This window comes from Sander lucioperca, chromosome 20, assembly GCF_008315115.2.
Source record: "Sander lucioperca isolate FBNREF2018 chromosome 20, SLUC_FBN_1.2, whole genome shotgun sequence".
In the NCBI taxonomy this organism is placed as follows: domain Eukaryota; kingdom Metazoa; phylum Chordata; class Actinopteri; order Perciformes; family Percidae; genus Sander; species Sander lucioperca.
The window spans coordinates 24,647,198-24,665,528 of record NC_050192.1 but is presented as its reverse complement, the minus strand read 5'-3'; the positions used below and the strand labels follow the sequence as shown (position 1 = coordinate 24,665,528).

Sequence of the window (18,331 nt, the reverse complement as noted above, 5' to 3'; positions counted from 1 at the left end):
TTATCAGCAATATTCTCTCAAGAGATAAATTTCCCTTTCATCCAGCGCCATGGCCCATGTAAACTCTGTATGGGGGAGTGAGTTGGTTTTGAAAAGAATGAGCCAACGTAATGAAACTGGGTTTTTTGGCCAAGAGGGAAAACAAAACAAGACACCCACCTCTTTTATTTATTGTGTTGCACTCTCAGAAGAAGAGCAGGGGGCGAGTAAATGCCTTAATCTTATTTAAGGGACAACGAGGCGCCACTCTCACTGTGCCTCAAGGACTTGCACTTGGCTCCCTTCCTTTTCTCAGCTCTTCTCTACTGATACCCACCTCTGAAAGAAACATCTGTGTGCTCAGCAGCACATGCCTTGCTTTTAAAAAAAAAAAAAAAAAAAAAAAATAAAACACTGCACACACACATCCTCCATCATTGCATCTCCTAAACAAATCCCATCCCAAACACAGGGGCCTACGCTGACTTTTGCTTCAACCTGATAAAACCAGAGAGTAGGCAACATTTTGGCTAGGACCGAGCATTCCACGTCATCTCTGATTGGCTGGTTCTAGGTAAGAGGAGTGCTAACAACCATTCATTGGGCAGTAATGGTCATGGATGAAGTGGCTGGTGCGGGGCACAGGTCCAGAAGCCAGGACAGGAGGCTTTTCACAGCACCATGGTTACCATCACGGTAACACATTCAGACACTTGTCTTGGAGCAGCTCTTGCCCTGGGAAAGGAAAACAGGAAGTGCTACATGGGGCAACTGCTTCCAGAGCTTGATTCTTCTCATCTGTTGACCTGCATTAGGGCTGAATTAAGAATAGCTTTCAGATAATCTGTTAGGAGGAACAGAATTACGGAAGACAGCATGGTTGCGATTAGGTTTAACCTTGTCTCAAGTTGAATTTCTCTCACTACTGAGCCTGTTCTTCTGTTATTTGAGTTTCTGCCAGCCATAGTCACCCTCACTGCTCACTAATTTCTTTATTTACAGTAATCTAAGCAAACTAGAAATGTAAAACACATTTCATTCCCTCAGCTAATGGAAAGGCTTTCATGGACTTAATACGTATTGAATCACTGTTGTGTTCATATGTGTGTGTTTCAAAAAAGGCACTTTAATCAACTCAATCTTCTACTTGAATTAACAATATACCTGACAAAAAGTACCGTCGTGTAAGGCACTGGTTTAGCTTAGCCGCACTAATTTACAGGCAAGCCTCATTTATCCCTGCAGTGCTACGTGCACTCTGTCCTGACTGCCAAGCCATGTGAACCTGTGGACAGTACAGTAAACACCACTTGACGGCAGCTCATCTGGAATCTCTGCGAGTATTTTTAGATTCGGACTAACCCGTGTCACTGAGGTTCAGGTGCCTTTTGTTTGGTCACGAGTCAAATTGTAAACAGGATCTTTTGTCCTTTGGCAAAAACAACTTGGAAGGTCTGGTCGAGCTGCACTGCAACTACAATCTGCAATGTTTTCTGGGAAGCACGAAACCAAGAAACTAGAAAAAGCTAAAAGTGCTTACTCGCACGGAATACTGCAGGTGCGAACACTGTAAATAAGTCTTTGAATGTAAATATAAGGAGTTGAAGTGTCAGTTTAAGTTGATGCACTTAAATAGATTGAGTTGTCGTCTGAAGCTAAGGTTTCAGTTGAAGTCTTAAAGCTGAACGTAGCTGAAGTCAGTGTTGTAGTGGCTGAAAGTTAGTTTAATCTTGTGAACAGTTTGCGAGTAAATGCTGAAAGCAGCTGAACTGTGAGCTGAAGAGAAGAAAACAGAAGACACTTCAGTCCATGTCTAAGCCAAGAAAGCCAATGTTGATGTGTTGTGTGAGCACTAAAAGCAGTGGAAGTGTAAACTACTCTGACATTCTAGATAATTGAGATGGAAATATACAAGTATAGAAATGAATCCTAGAAACATTCAACAATAACCAATGAAGATTTAATACTGAAAATAAAGCATACTTTCTGCGAAAAGAGAACTTGAATACAATGTATTATATTATTATTAGGAGCCAATGTTTGCAAAAAAGAAAATAGATGTTCCCATAACTGTTTATGTGGATCTAAGCAATAATTACCTTACTGTGCTTTTTATTTTCCCTCTCCACAAATGCCCATTATATTCCTTTTAACACTAACCTTGTTCCACTGATAGTTGTTCTTTTTTTATTTTTGGTCCTGAGTGGAAGACCAAAGTAGAGAAGCCGTTGATAAAATCGTTGTAGCCCAGATGGAGCCTCTTATTGTGTGGTTTCCTTTCATCTGAAAATAGATGTTTTTCTGTGACACAAAGTGCTTCTTTTATTGCCTCACCTCTTTAGTTTCAATTGGGAAAACCTTGACCAACCAGGACCTGCATGAACTACAACTTTGAATAGAAAATGTGGCATAGAGTTGTTACATTAACGCCGCATTGTAATGCGTGCTTACTGGGGAATAAGAATGTGCAAAAAATTGTCTGGCAATTTGTAAGTTGACAAGTTAGGAGTTACATGAGGTAAAGCTATTCAGTCTTGTGTATAAATGTTAAGAAAGAACAGACTGTAGTGATTTGATTGGTAGCTGCAGGGCAGATCCTTTTTGTTTACTACCTCTGAATTTTTAATAACTCTTGATAAGCTTGGTTGAATCACATACTGATGCAATTGAGGGGCCTGAAGTACAGTGGACCATTCATGGGCACCACGGGAGAAGTATTTGCTGCTAATCACTACCACCTTGTTGTACAACAGTGAAATAGTTCATTGAGGCACTAAATGTCGAAATCCAAGACAGATGCTAAATGCAGCAGGGCAACAGAAGGCACGAGGGCAGCTGGAGCAGTCAAATGTCTGCAGCAAGTACCAAACAAAACCGTCTTGAGCTAGTTCTACCCAGATGCCCTATGTCATGTGCAAAAACCAGCCAAAAAAGGCTACGGGTAACATACAGCCAACTGCCTGTGAGCTGCCATGACTGCAGCAGAAAGGAGCGTGGATAGCGCTGAGGTCATATGCCTGCTGTGCAGATGTTGCCCTGCCCCGACTCAAACCACACATAGTCCAGCAACCCTGAAGAACCACCCCTTGTTCTTTCACAAACAACAGACCCCTTCAAATTTAACAGCCTAATTTGTCCAATTGTGTAAATTGCAGTGTTTATAACTGTGCAGGGATTGTGGGTAGCAAACAGGCAGTTTGTTTGGCAGCCTTTTGCTGGGTGTCATCGTGTCTGTGATATACTTTGATTGCAGCTGGTGAACATTAGTTATGACATTTTTCACAATGGACTGTCAGAATTGTTACAAGCATCACAAGCAGGGTGACGACTTTCAGTGCAAAAGATCTCAGCTCAAGAGGTCCTTGGCTTGGCACTGCCACCATGGTACCCACATCTGAGATACTTGCAATCCACTAAACTCCAAAGATCTCTGAAACGCACCAGTGTACTGAATGAAAAGTGGTGCGCTCCAGAGATCTCTGGGTCCAAGTGTGAAGTGGCGAGCATATGCGTCCAGACAACAAATCGGTTGAGTCAGTGGGCCTAATTATTGATAGCCACCTACGTAAGGGATAATGTAGAGTGAGCCGGTCATTATTGCAAATTAGAACCCTGAGAGCGTGATGCAGGACTTGGTCTTGAAGCAGCCTGGAGGGTTCCTATTCGCAATAATGACCGACTGGCTCTATATTGTCCTGCTTATTACAAGGCTTATTACAAGGCTACTCACACAGAGGTTACCCACTGATGACGCCTGCGTCCCGGTCAGGACAGTCAACTTTAACACTGTTCCGGCAGAAGCCAGGTCGCCCTGCTGAGTGAGCTAAACATGGAGCTAACTAATGCTCTGTTAGCGCTGTTAGCGATCCCCTCTCTCTCTTTGTGATAGCCGATCGGCGGTATGAGCTTCTTATTAGCACAAGTATTGATTTAAACGATTTTATTGATTGAAAATTGGTCCTCCAGAGTCTATGATCAGAACTCTGTCCATTGCAACGGTCTGTTATACAGAAATAACAGATCGTAGAATGCAGTGATTGACCAATCAGAATCGAGTATACAACCAAGCCTTGTGATAATGTGAGATAAAACTCCTGAGGAAATATCTATAAAGAAAATGACACACAATTGGCTCAAAAGCTGGGGTCAACCTTCAAAGTGAGACTATATGAAATTCCAAATGAGAACAGACATTACTGACTTGACAAGTCATTGACCCTAGAACTCTTTCCACTTGTGCTTCTGTTAGTGTAGGTTTTTTGGCATTATCCCATAATTGTCGCTTAGTAAAGTTACGGTCTCACTTCAAAAGACCCTATCTTTCATTTTTCTGATCATATCCATTTGGCAAAATTTAGCATGCATATCAGTATGATTAAAGTAGCATCGTGCCTAAATTCAACCTCTCAAAGCTGCTGACTTGATCTTTGAGTCCAAGTGGACGCTTGTGCCAAATTTGAAGAAATTTCCTCCAGGGGGTCCTGAGATATATCGCGTTCACGAGATTGGGATTAATTTACTTTTTTGTATTTGGCTCAGAAGTTACCTGTCAGCAAAGGCCCTCTTCTTTACATTACTGGCTGTGTTTTTCATTTGGAATCATAACAAAAAGGTATGCTGTGTTCCTAACCTGACCGTGTGGATCGCTTGGCATCCAGAGCTACTACTGAACATATTTCATTATTTTTGAAAAAAATAAATATAGAAAAAAGGCGATGGCTTCGAGCCGGGTTTTAGTAGTCACTTAGGAGCACAAAGCACCACCACCAGCGCTCCCATGAGCATCTGTTCCATGGCTAAAAAGAGTTAACCGTTGGACACAGGACCTCAGACGTCTGCCAAATGTAACTTTAAAGTGGGTCACGTAAATGAGAGGGAACGATCCACAACAATGGGCTCACAAGCGTGCTGTGGGGCAGTGGCTGGGGAAACTACAGGTGGCAGGGCAGCCTTAATGAGAGATATTACATGGAAGAACCAAAGCCGCTCTCTCTTTTTTCTTTCATACAGATTGGCATCAGGCTCACTCGCTGCAGCATCACATGCTGTGGCGAGTCTGTGCTGGAGTCTAAAGATGGTACCTTATATGGCAGCAAGTAAGCCAGAGAAGACTTATGTTGGTTTGGGGCTTGTGAGCACTGATTCAGAGAGCTTTAACAGCATGAATACAATAGATGACAGCTAGCATATGTTGGGCAAGGTCCATCCAACTAAGATAGAAATGATCACAATTTATATATGTGTTTACTATAATAGGTAATTGTAAAATGCATAAACTTTAGGTAGCAGCTTTAACAACCAAGACTGCTTTAACCTGAATGCTGTTGCTATGTTTCAGTGTAGGTGTACGTCATTTAAAAAAAGTCCATTCAATTTCAAAAATGTTTGCTGGGTTAGAGATGGTGAAGGCCAACAAGAAAGTGGGATTAAAGAGTGAGAGAGAAAGTGCAGTGGGTCTCTCTGCTTTTATTGTCATCCCCCGAAAGGGTTATTCTCAGCATGTCGCAAACTTTTCACACAGAGATTGTGTTTCCATCGTCTTAAGGCTCTCAGCGAGGTGCACACACAGTCTATGAAGAGTCTGGCTGCTGAAGGCAATTAGCGACTGACTTGTTATCGTCAACGCGGAGGGGCTTCTGGGAACGAGCGGAGGGTCCAACAAGATCTAAGTAGGTCACAGTTGGAACTATAGCTGAGCTTTAGGGGGGGCTCGTATGGTCCAACTCACTATGAACTTAATGGGCCTAATTAACTCCACATTTTTATCGGGTTTCAATATAAAAAAAAAATAAAAATTCCATGCAAGTTCACGTTTCATAGAAAAGTCTTGATTCATATTCCTACCCTATCACGGCCCAGAAAGAGGATGTGACCACAACAGTAGAGAGTTGAGCAAACAGGCTATAAAATCACCAGTCCGGCTTTTTGTGGTCCCCTTTTTTCCTTCGCTCATAAAAACCCACCACTCCATTTCAAAGGCGGCTCCGGGCTCAACAATGGCTTGCAGATGTATAACTGAACAGTTATTTGAGGTAAATTAGATGTTATCTACACAATGTAAATACTGTCTAGACACATATTTCTGTGCATACTGTATATAATATTGGCACACTTGTGTTGAATTAAAATCAAGCTACTTAAAAAAGAAATGCTTCAACATTTAGGAAATAGTTTTTTTGCCCACTTACGTGAGTAGATTGATACATGTCTGTCTGTTAAGTATGGAGCTAGAACACCTAGCTTGGCTTAAAGACTGAAGGCAGTGGAAAACAGCTACCTATATTATTTTTTTACACTTTAGTTTGAAATATTATGTATTAAAGAGGCGCTATGCAGTTTTGGCCATTTCTTTGCTGTTTTCTTGCTTTTTGCTGGCAGGTTTCTCTATAGAGCTCCCCCTACAGCTTCGGAATAGATATTTGGCAGCTCCTATGTTTACTTGTGTGTGACTCCTCGCTCGGTCAGTCTGCCGTTTCCTCTTTCTCCGTTCCTCCGACAATGCTTTCCTAGCTTTCTGCTTCTTTTTTGCCATGACGATAGTGTGAAAAACTCCATCGCTACCTTGTTAGCCGGTTCCTGAATGGGCGTATGTGTGCAGTGCTGTGAAGCAATTTGTTACATCGCGAGACGTGATATCACGCCATACTTCCTGACGCTGAGGCCAGCGGCTCGCCGGCCGAAAGTTGCAAGGGTGGTTTTTCCGCTCACAGGCGCTAGGGGGGAGCGAGACTACCACCATTCAGTTCGAAAAAAAAGTCTTATAACCATGCCAATGACTCTGAAGCTGTTCAGTTAAGGTAAATTAAGCTAAAAAAAACTGCATAGTTCCCCTTTAATTAGTGAGCTTTAGATGTGCTAGTAGACTGATTTTTATACTTTGGGTTTAGCCGCCTGGCTGTATTCCCGTCTTTCCAGTCTTAATGCAAAGCTAAGCTAATGGCCTCCTGGCAATTAACTCCATAAGCCCACAGACATGCAGATATTGTCATCTAACTCTTGGCAAGAAAGTCAATAAGCATATTTCCCAAAATGTCAAACTATTCCTTTAAGATAAAGTTTGACTGGTCATATTTTAAGTAGCTTGTTGGATATAAAAAGTTAGGGTGGCCAGAATTAAAATTCCCAACGGTCTTCTATTTTCAGGATGTGTATTACAGAGTTCATGAGTTGATACATCACAGTGGGACAGTTTTTAATATTGCAAAGTAAGAGTGATAATGCACTCTGAACATATATGTTACTCTATATAAAAAGTAATGCACTCTGCGAGTTTGGGTTATCATGTTCGTAGTTAGCATGAGTTAGCTAACTTGCACTCATTAAAGCTACATTGTGTAAGAATTTCTCCCATCTAGTGGTGAAATTGTATATGACAACCAACTGAATATTACTTTCTAGTCCCTCCCATTCCGAGCACATTTCAACTCCTACAGTGGCTGAACCCGAAATGAGCTCTTAGTATCTCCATTGTTTACACGAAGCTGTTCTAGCCACTCCAATTGGTCTTGTTGCTTTGCCTGTCGCGTTGTCGTTTTAATTCTCTTTTTCCCGGGCAAGTAATCTCCCCCTGGCCATTCGTCACGGTGCCACTGAGTGTAAAAGCGCGAAAGGCGGAGGTATATGTCCCTCTTTGGCTAATGTATTTTAAAGATGGAGGCGCTACATGGCTGCCGTCATTCAATGCGTTGGCTACAAACATCCACAATGGCATTTAATTAAAGGCTGACTGAATAATTAAAGCTGCTTTTAAATGTCACAGATTTAAAATAATTTATTAAAATGTGTAAGTAGGCAGAATTTGTTAGATCCACCTTACCTGCTCCACCCGGATCTCATACTCTCCGTTCAGCTTCTTCCCTCGAAAATACTTTGCCCTGCAAAGAAACAGAATACAAACTGTCAAGGAATTGACAAAAAGGGAAAAAAAAACAACCATATATTCTATATACAGTGTGAACCTTTTATTTATTTAATAATCTGCAGACATGACAATTGTACAATGGAGACCAATCAGATTGTATTTATGACTATATTGCAAGGATTAAGATGTGTACTTCAACATGTGGATTCCTTCCCTGCACAGTATGTGCTCCAAACACTCCTTAAAGTCAAAACAAACTTAAAATACACTTTGTTTATTTGATTAAAGGAGAACTGAAATGTCAAAAGACCTTGCAAAATACCTTGTGAGTGGGCAAAATGACTCATATTTTCCATAATTACAGAATCTGACCCTGCTTTGAGTAAACAAAATCTCTTGGCAAAGAGTAATGTGAAATATAGTGCTTTTAATAAAGAGAAATCGCTGATGGAAGAATAGTCCATGTGGGTGTAATCTTTTTTTTGCGTTTCGGTGACTACAGTGAATTGATATTTCTGTTCCTACACAATCCACTGTAGTTACACGGAGCTCTCACGCTTCTTTAAAGATCACATGGAAGAAATACAGGAATCATCCAGCACTGATGCACTTGCTTCCTTGCAGTCAGAACCAGTGAACTTGCAGTCATTGGAAGAGTTATCACCATCAGGCCTGCAGTATTTAGATTGATCGAGAAGCTGTAGAGTTGTAGTAGAGAAGTAGTAGAGTTGTATACAGAAAAACCACAGTGGAAAGTTGACATTGTAGAATTTTTACATTTGGGTAATTAAAGTTTACATCGCCCAATTAAACTTGTTTATTGATTGAGTTTTGCCAACATGTCATCCCACCAGATTCCAATTCCTGTAACTTCAGCCAGGCACAATGGTCTTTTATGCACGCTTCTTCTTCTCTGATGTTTAGACAGTTAAATAGATTCTCTAGCTATTTAATTTTGCACTTCCATAAAGTCGGGGGGGCTTGACATTGCTCTCTATATTTCCCATGATACAACTACATTTTTTGTTCGTTCAAAATCTGCATCCTGTTGTTGTGGCTTTGTTGTGAGAGCGATGAAGAAAAATGCATCACACAGGGATCATGCCAAGATCATGGTGATGACTGCACAAATCACATATTAAGTTATTAAATTAGATTCTTTTGCCGAATCAGATTGTTTTATCCTGGCCTGGTAACAATATGTGAAGGCCCGGTATTTGCCCACGAACCGGGAATTCCGGACCACCGGCAAATAATCCGAGAGAGCGTGATGTTCTAGCGACGCAAACTGGCCTTGAGCTTTCACAGTTTTCAATGACACTTTAGAGAAAGGAGCGAAAGGTCGATGGAAGCCTTCTTGAGCCTTAACATGCAACAGGGTTTATGGGAAATGAGGCCTTATTTTGGAGAAACACCACAACTAAACAAATACATACTTGTTCTTATTTGACTTGCATGTGTATTTGACAATGACATAAATACTAGAGCCCTTTTAGCTTTTGGATTGAGGATGCTCTAAAGCATTTTACTGTTTGTAGCCATGTTGTGTCCCAGTGTTCTGTGGGTCTCAGCGCTGAACTCTCACCCCTCGCAGGCGTGGGACAGTTAACAATCTGTCGAGGGCTTCAGGCTGGAGCTGTGTGTAGCTAAGGATCTGGGCTACATGCTAGAGGCCTTCGGTAACTGGGACAGGCTGTTTGGGATTTAGAGCGCCTATCGACCTACTCACACCGAAACACATTTTCCTTTTGCAGCATTTTATCTCATAAAAAAGCCTCTCTCCTCCTCCACTTGTCTTCTCCATGTCCGCCTCTTTGTTTTTTAGCTCCCTGCATCTGTCCTTTTAAGTCCGTTCATTAACGTTCATTACGGCCACTGGGGGAGGGAGATCTTGTTCTTAACATCTCCCAGCTGTTTTGGGTCTCCAGTGGTCTCATTCTCTGTAATTTTGGAGGCTGTGAATCTTCGGCATGACTGACCTACATACTAGACAGGCAATGCCCCCTCTCACCCTGGACCACCACCACAGAGCATGAGGCAGGACCCTCAGGCTCACTGGCTAAAAATGACTGGTATGCGTTTCAAGGCATTGCAAAACATGTCATCACTCTTAAGTGATCAATTTAATTTACAGGCCGCTGGGCTCTCGGGGCTGAACAACCGCTTTACATGTGTTCAAATGTAAACATTTAGCTCCGAAAAAGGAGGTCTGGGCTTTCCTTCTCCCAGTCATGTACACACCCACTCTATAAACACCATGGAGCTGAATTCCTTTTTTTTTTTTTAACCATGAGAGTATTTTTACCATGTTCCTTCTTTTTGTGTACCATTAATAGGAAGCGTATGAGTCATGTATGTGGACAAAACAATTTGTCCCTCCAGGTTGTTTTTTTGAAAGTTATCTCTGCTTCTATTTGTTTCCATGCCGCTAAACTTGATGTTCTGCTAATACTGCGGTGTTTACAATAGGAGATATTCTATGCTGCCAACATATTTTTACATGAAGATTAAATTCCCATGTTTAAGTTTAGCTCATGTTTTTACTATGAGGGATGCAAGGTTCCCATTAACAGAAAAACATTCAAATTTCATTGTAATCTCACTGGTAGTCTAGATATTACTAGTGCTGTACCAAAGTACTAATGGAGCTTCATTCATAACGCATAACGACATTCAATTTCTAAACATTTAAATGCTGCACAGCTTTTTGTTTTAAACCCAATATTTCTGCACAGTTGCAGATAAAGATTAGGCTACACTAATATTATGAGTATTATATAATTTCTAGAATAAGATTCCAGTGGTGGCTGCGCAGGATTGTTTCGGACTCGTGTGATCCAAACATTTCCAATAACTTCAGAGCTTTGTTTCTGTCACAGCATATTGATGCTATAAGGCTTAGGCCTCGATTATTATTTCATCATCATTTTATGCCCTAATTGAATTAGCCTGCTGCCTACATGTATTTATGACAAAACCGACAAGTTATATTCATTAAAAGAAAGTTTTAAAAAAAGCTTAATTTTATCCAATGAATCACTTTATTAAAATTTATGATTTTGTTTGAGGATTTTTTATTATTTTTAGGGTGAGGACGTCATAAAATATGACAACAGACATTCAAAGCTTCATTCAAAAACCTTAATAGAAAGAAAGACATTCGGTACAGCCCTAGTTATTACCAGTCAAGGCCGACTTGGGGGCCAAACCAACATAGCCAAATAAACATGTTTTTCTTAAGACAAGGTTGACTTCATTTGGACTTTTGGCTTTTACAGGGGCCTTAACCATTTTTTTTACAATCTTGAAGCTTGTGGTGAGTCTACCTTGGATGGTTAGGACATTATGGCTAAGGTTCACCAAAATCATTTGGTTCATCAAAATCTGACCAGAGATCTGTTGAAATGTCATGGTTTAAGGACCTTCAGACACAAAGAGCTAATGGGGACAAAGTTGTCCTGATTAGGTAACATCTTTACCTTTTAAGTACTTTGAAAAAAAATAGTTCTAGTAATTTCTAATGCTGGCCTGTTGGTGTTGGCACCATGATTGTAGTATGGATTAATAAATGCCCCCAAGAAGAGGGGGCATTTGAGCCTTGAGATGTTCAGCAGTGTGTGGGCTCCCTTTTTTTTCTTTAGACAAGACGTGAAATTAAAAACCTCTCCGTATGGCTCAGGGCAACCAGAGGATCTCATAGTACTCTGCTACGTACATGAAGAGGTAAACACTTTGCTGGCGGAGCGGCCCTGAATGAGCAATCAGATGCTCACTCATCATTCAGAACACAGCGCAAACAGACTGACAGCTTCTTGGCAGAGAGAGAGAGAGAGAGAGAGAGAGAGAGAGAGAGAGAGAGAGAGAGAGAGAGAGAGAGAGAGAGAGAGAGAGAGAGAGAGAGAGAGAGAGAGAGAGAGAGAAAGAAAGAAAGAAAGAAAGAAAGAAAGAAAGAAAGAAAGAAAGAAAGAAAGAAAGAAAGAAAGAAATCGTCAGTGTGGTGATGCTCCCGGAGACTTTGCTGTGTACTGCTATTGTGGATCAGTCATTGCTGGAGGCCAAGCCTGTCAGGACAGAGCAGCATTTCCCCGGAGACCTCAGCCTCTCTGCTGGAATGCCCAGGAGGAAATTCAAGAGCGATGGATGGACGGACACCCTTCCACTGTAATACCTTCACTGTGTCTTTGAGTCTTCCACATTTTATTCAGACCGTACAATCTTTTGCCAAGAAGTCACTGATACATTTAGACATATTTAAGGGGTCATGTTCATGTTATTAGTTATAATAAGGAGCCAATACTGAGTATCTGCTGATGCAGTGTCCCACTTTGATAATTTTCGTGCATTTGTAGAGTAAACACTGAAGTAGGCCTAACATAAAATCGGTAAATGACAGAATGGTCTTCAAGTAGTCGGTATCGACTGCATTTCATTTATTGGATAGTTCCGGTGCCGCTTAAAGTTCCACGGATGTCCCTCATTTTCGGCCGGATGTCCGTTAAAATTATCTTTCTTTGTGTTGGCATGTCTAAACTCCAGTTGATTTATGAGGACTATAGTTAACTGCTCCTCAGATCTCTGCCTGGTAAATCCAGACAGCTAGCTAGACTATCTGTCCAATCTGAGTTTCCCAGCCAAAACAAGCGCCAATAAACCAGAGTTTTTGTCCTATCCAGGAATGTTGTATGGACTAGCCAGAACTTCCTCTGCAGCGCTGTGGAGATAGGTCTGGCAATGCAAGACTAGGCTTCAAGTAATATATAAACACTTTTTTCTATTTTATTCTTTTTACTTCAAATTATTTTGCTAATTTGACTCTGGATGTCAAGCTGGTATTTGTTATATCATTAAACCAAAACTACATGTAATCAAATCATAGGATGTATTGATTATTCCCAAAACAAAAAGTAAACCGATAATTGATCTTTACCAAATAATTCAACTTTGTAGCTGATTTGACAATAACCAGTGTATATTCTAAAGCATTTCTTCATAAAACGTTGAATTGCAGCTGTGTTTGAAAGGCTCTGTGACACTAAATAAACCTGTTTGGTCTTAAAGTCTAAAGCTACATGAGACTCGTAGTAAACCTGCAAAATGGCCCTGAAAGAAATGCTCCGTGTTTTTAATTGAATTATTTTCTTTGGATGCCAACATGTACCTCCAGACAAAAACTATATTTAGACCAACTTATATTTTTGGGGGTTTAGGATGCAAATGAGAACTCATGAGTGTTTGTCCCCTGAGTTGTACATCAAACTAAGCATTTCATATTACACATGACTGTAGTGCAACGTAACGTTTTAAACAGACCAACAAACATGACATCATTTGTATGCATTTATTTTTAAAAGATTGTTTGTGTATAAATGCATTTTCTTTTCCTCAGCCGGGCATTAGAGAAGCTTTCTGTACCACTTCTTCTTCTTCTGCTTTTTCATTATCTGGTTCTGAAAATCTACCAGCTGGGACCTCATGGTGCTCTCCGTCCTCTCCCACTCCTGCTCCTTTTCCTGCTGAGTCAGCTTCAGGCTTTCTGTGGCCTGAAGGAGGGATGACTTGTCCTCCTTCCACTCGTTGAGATGACTATCCAGCTGATGTTCAAACTGTTTCTTAAGAGCAGCCATGAGGTTCTTGTTGTTATTGTCCTGCATCTCCAGCTGGGCTCTATGGGAAGCCTGGGATCTTTCCAGTATCTCCTTTGCCTCCTCTTCTTGTTTTAGGAGAGCTTCCTCCATCTTGTTGAACTCATTCTTCAGTTCCTGACCTTGAGCCCTCTCAATCTCCAGATAGGTTTCCAACTCTAACTCCACGTTGGTCTTAGCTACTGCGAGCATCTGTCTTTCTTTACGAAGCACCATCTTCTGAGTCTCCACATTATTTTTAAGGGCCTCCTTCTCTCCCTTCACCTGCTCCAAGTCGACTTTCAGGTCTTCAGTAATCGAGGTTTGCAGGTCCAGATCTTTTTGGGCTTTTCGCAGCATGATGCAGATTTTTCCCAGCTGGGATTTCAGATACTCTGTTTCCCTGGATGAGGAGTGGACACGTTCAGCCAGAGCCTCATCCAGCTGGGCTCTATGGGAAGCCTGAGATCTTTCCAGTATATTCTTTGCCTCCTCTTCCTGTTTTCGGAGAGCTTCCTCCATTTTGCTCAGTTTATCCTTCAGCTCCTGACCTTGAGCCCTCTCAATCTCCAGATCGCTCTCCAACCTCACGTTGGTGGTCTTAGCTACTGCGAGCATCTGTCTTTCTTCATGAAGCTCCATCTTCTCAGTCTCCACTTTATTTTTAAGGGCCTCCTTCTCTCCCTTCACCTGCTCCAATTCGACTTTCAGGTCTTCAGTAATCGAGGTCTGCAGGTCCAGATCTTTCTGGGCTTTTCGCAGCATGATGCAGATTTTTCCCAGCTGGGATTTCAGATACTCTGTTTCCCTGGATGAGGAGTGGACACGTTCAGCCAGCTGAACTTTCAGGTCACACATCTCTCTCTGCATCAGCTCTTTCTCATGGCTCCAACTGCTGCCCTCTCTCTGTTGTTGGAGCTGATCGAGGACATTGGCCAGCAAGTCCTCTCGGATTATCAGGTGAACTCTTCCCTCAGATTCACATTGGGTGAGCCTCGCCTCGCTGTCCTTCAGTTCACACCGTACTTGTTCTTCAAGTGAACTGAGATAGAAATTAATTTGCGGTTCAATCTCTCTGGAGTTGAATTCCATGTTTTCCAACTTTGTATTCTGATGGACCACAGTGTTTTTTCTCCTGTTGCAATAATGTGCACCTTTGGATTGTCACAGTCAAATGACTCTCTGATACAAACTGCCGTCTGAGTGAATTTGTGTCAGAACTAAAGTTGGGTCCCAGTATTCATAGATTCTCAACATTCTTAAAAGTCTTGTTATGACATCATAGACTGCATATGTCTCTTTATCTTTTCATTCCAAATGGTTATTGATCTATTCCTTTTTATCTTTGATTCTATTGTTGCTATGGGATACCAGTTTGTTTGTTTATGTTTGAATATACAGTGGGAATGTAATGGTTTCTGATGATTCCTAAAATATGGCAAAGAAAGAACACTTTACAAAATGTGAAAAGGAAAAAGATGGATGTCTTTGCACAAGAGCAGTACACACAAGTATGCGCCAGTTGGGACGCCATTTTCTCTAACTCCAATAACCATGTGCGCTCAGCAACTACCTATTATTTAAGATGTGCATTTACCATAATAAAACATTTTTTTACTTTTATTCAAACTGTCCAATACTTTTGAAGCTATCCCTATCCCTTGCTGCTGCAACAGTGAGAATTTCCCCATTGTGGGTATGAAGGGCTTTTCACGCGGGGAGCGACACTTCGCCTGTGTAGTCGCGTGGATCCGCAGGGGGTCTCGCTCCTCATGTGAAGGACAATGCTCCACGATTAAACGCCAGGCCATCAATGTGTGGTAACCATGGGGATTCTGTGCACTACTGTATCCCTGCCATACAACTGAATGAGAGTAGCTGACTGTGCTATCATATATCCCTAATCACAGGTCGATTTATAACAAAAAGTGGCAATCCTAGTCTTTTCCTAAACACGATCTGTTATTGTTGATAGCTAAAGTTAGCTAAATTAGCATAGTCATAATTACGGACGTTACCCGATAAATCCAGTCATGTGCCGATGCTCTGACAAGCAAAAGCCCCGCTGTCTATGTCCTGATAACTGTTTAGAAAACAGTATATTTTAGTGAACTCACAAACTCGCAAGAATCAGTCTCTTGTTCATTGATTTGCACGGCGTGTCGCTCACGTAGGGAACAGTTCAACACAATTCAACTCTTGCAGCGGGCAGGCGTGACGAGCACGAACGCGAGTTTCACGGGATTGTGCCCGCTTGTCGCGTCGCCTGTCAAACTGCCCGCGCCCCCCTACCTGCCCGCTCGCCTCTCATTGAAAATTAATTACGAGGCGCGACAATAGCTTCCTGTGTGAAAAGCCCTTAAAGGATTTTGAATCTTGAATGTTTAATCTTAACTGAAGAAGTGTGAAAAGTTCTGTTCTTTGGTGGGTTAGGGGATTTTCTTTTATATTTACCCTGATATAATAATATGTCTGAATACAAATATTAGGTCTGCAACACTGGCTATAGCTGTGTAGTTGTCTTTGATGGTGACAGATAGTAGGTAGTGGTGGATGCTTACAGTTTGTTACGAGTACTTATCCAGTTGACATTTGCTAACACAATAATGTAAAGGTGTGCTGTGGCTTAAGCTGTCCATCACAGTTTTTCCTCCAGATAGAACAGTTATGTTGCCTGCTGTGGCCCCAGTGAAACAGGTGACCACAGAGGGTATACGATCAATGTAGATTTACGGAAATGCATGAAAAACACAACACATCTGTTTAGAGAGTGACTGCTGGAAGACTCTAGGAACACCACATGGTGGCTTGAAGAATAAAAACAAGATGACATCTGTAATTACTACATGACCGTCAAGTAAATTAGAAATTTGTCCAGTGTGGTTGAAGCTTTTATCTTGACTTTTTTTTTCAGCAACCCAGCACAGAGATTTCAACAGCAAGGCTGCATACAGTATGCCTATTCCTTCATAAATCAACAGAACTCCGTTGCCTAAAGGCAAACACTGTGACAGAAAAAGCTAACACACAGCAGCAGCCAAATATTTGGTCTTTTTTTACGAGTTGCACTGGTCTCAGGGGGTCGAGCTTTAAATGTTGCTTCATGCTCTGTAAGCACCTTTTAAAGTGGGCTCTGAGATTCAATTTCTACGAAACACTAACTGTCAGAGAAAGGCTCAATGGGGTTTTAAGCCGAGACCTTCCTCTAGTTTATCGGTGTTTTAAGTCCCCAACGTCTCCTTCCAGGCAGCGCTGCAACCGCTGACTTCAAGGCACCTAACCCTAACCTTAACCCTAACCACTGCCTAATCCTAGTGCCTTCCAGGCAGTGCTGCCTGAAAGGAGACGTTGGGGGCTTAAAACACCGATAAACTAGAGAAAGGTCTCGGATCTAGAGTCACTTTTTGAAATGATCTTCAGGCAGACAATAAGACCTCATAGGCGCTAGGAAGACCCCTAAAAGTGCTTTAGTTTCAGATACCCGTACTGGAGGTAGAACAAAGCACAGAGTTTTTCATTTAGTTTTTTTTTTTTTTTTTTTTCTCCCACATTTGAAATGGATTCTTGTATAAAAATATTTTACTGCAAAAGTGGTTCAAATGACAGCTATTGTGACACACCCAAGTGCAAAACAAAGCCAGGCCAAAGACACATTGAGATGCGATCGCTCAGACCACATTTGAAAGAGGGTTTGGGCCACGTTAGTATTAGTGTATTAGTATTTCTCATGTCACAGAAACCACCGAGAGTAAATCGTGTGTTATGGATGCTATTGTCGGTGATGTGTCTGTGTTTTTGTTCCGGTGCTCTGCACAGTTCAGACACCCGGCCGCCTGCTGTTATCCCTGGCACGGAGGTCCCCGGGGACCGCAGGTTCATAAAATGGGCCCAAAAATCTGAACATAATACACACATACCGTTGTCGGGTGGAGAAAAATACGCCCTTCATTACACAGACAAAGCGTTTTTTCATTAGTCATCGCACATTTCTGTAATAGGCTAAATAATGTATGATTTATGTGAGAGTAAAAACTGAAATGTATACACACAACAAAAACTCCTATCTATTTCTGTATATGCAAACGGTAATGATGTACGTGTTTATTTGCATAAAGAGTGTGGAAGTGAGATCCGATCACAAGTAGCCACTCAAGACGCATGTGGAGAAGCATTCTAATGCCAGCTGTGAACTGACGCATTTAACAGCTGTCCACTTGTGATCGGATCACCCAAGACACGTGTTAATGTTATGTTAATACCAGGTCTGAACAGGGCCACAGACACTCGGCTAAAATTTGTCAGTGATATGTTGCATATAAAATACCACAAAAAAGGTGGATCTGGAAATAATGCGGAACAAAGTGCCTAATCCTGTGCAGACTGAGAGGCTTCTTTTAAGTGTTCTTCTTCTATTTATTCCGACGGCCTATTCAAGACCTAACGGCAACAACCAAGTTCTAATACTGAAGCCAATATGAATTGGCCTAATGATGTATGACGCAATGGCAACTAGATACTGGCTCCAAGAAAATTGGAACTCTACTGTATTGAAGTGACTGGGAAACATCCCGGGGAACAGCCTTTTCTCCCTGTTGAGGTCGGGAAGAAGGTACAGAATAGAGCAGGCAAACACTGAGAGGCTCAGGAAGAGATTCTACCCTCAGGCCACTAGGATCCTAAATGAGGTCACTGCCTAGGACTGCCCAATAATATAGTTTCTTCTAATGTGCATCTTGTTGCTGATTTATGTTTCGAGAGTGTACGATTGATTAACAAGGCTCTTAGCCTATCATAGTTAGCTGTAATGGTTTCTGCCCACCAGAACACTTATGGGTGACATAACTTGATACTCGGAGACAAAATTGAGACT

At 41.6% G+C, this 18,331-nt stretch overlaps 1 protein-coding gene across 3 annotated transcripts in view; it reads right to left on the bottom strand.

Annotated features, from left to right (window-relative positions):
- The window catches only part of LOC116054513 (synapsin-3), a 128,165-nt gene that overhangs the window by 93,590 nt on the left and 16,244 nt on the right, over positions 1–18,331 (bottom strand). For all 3 annotated transcript variants that reach the window (XM_035995860.1, XM_031306083.2, XM_031306085.2), the window contains exon 3: positions 7,796–7,853. In XM_035995860.1, the coding sequence (XP_035851753.1) occupies positions 7,796–7,853 (58 nt within the window). The remainder of the gene's footprint in view (positions 1–7,795; positions 7,854–18,331) is intronic.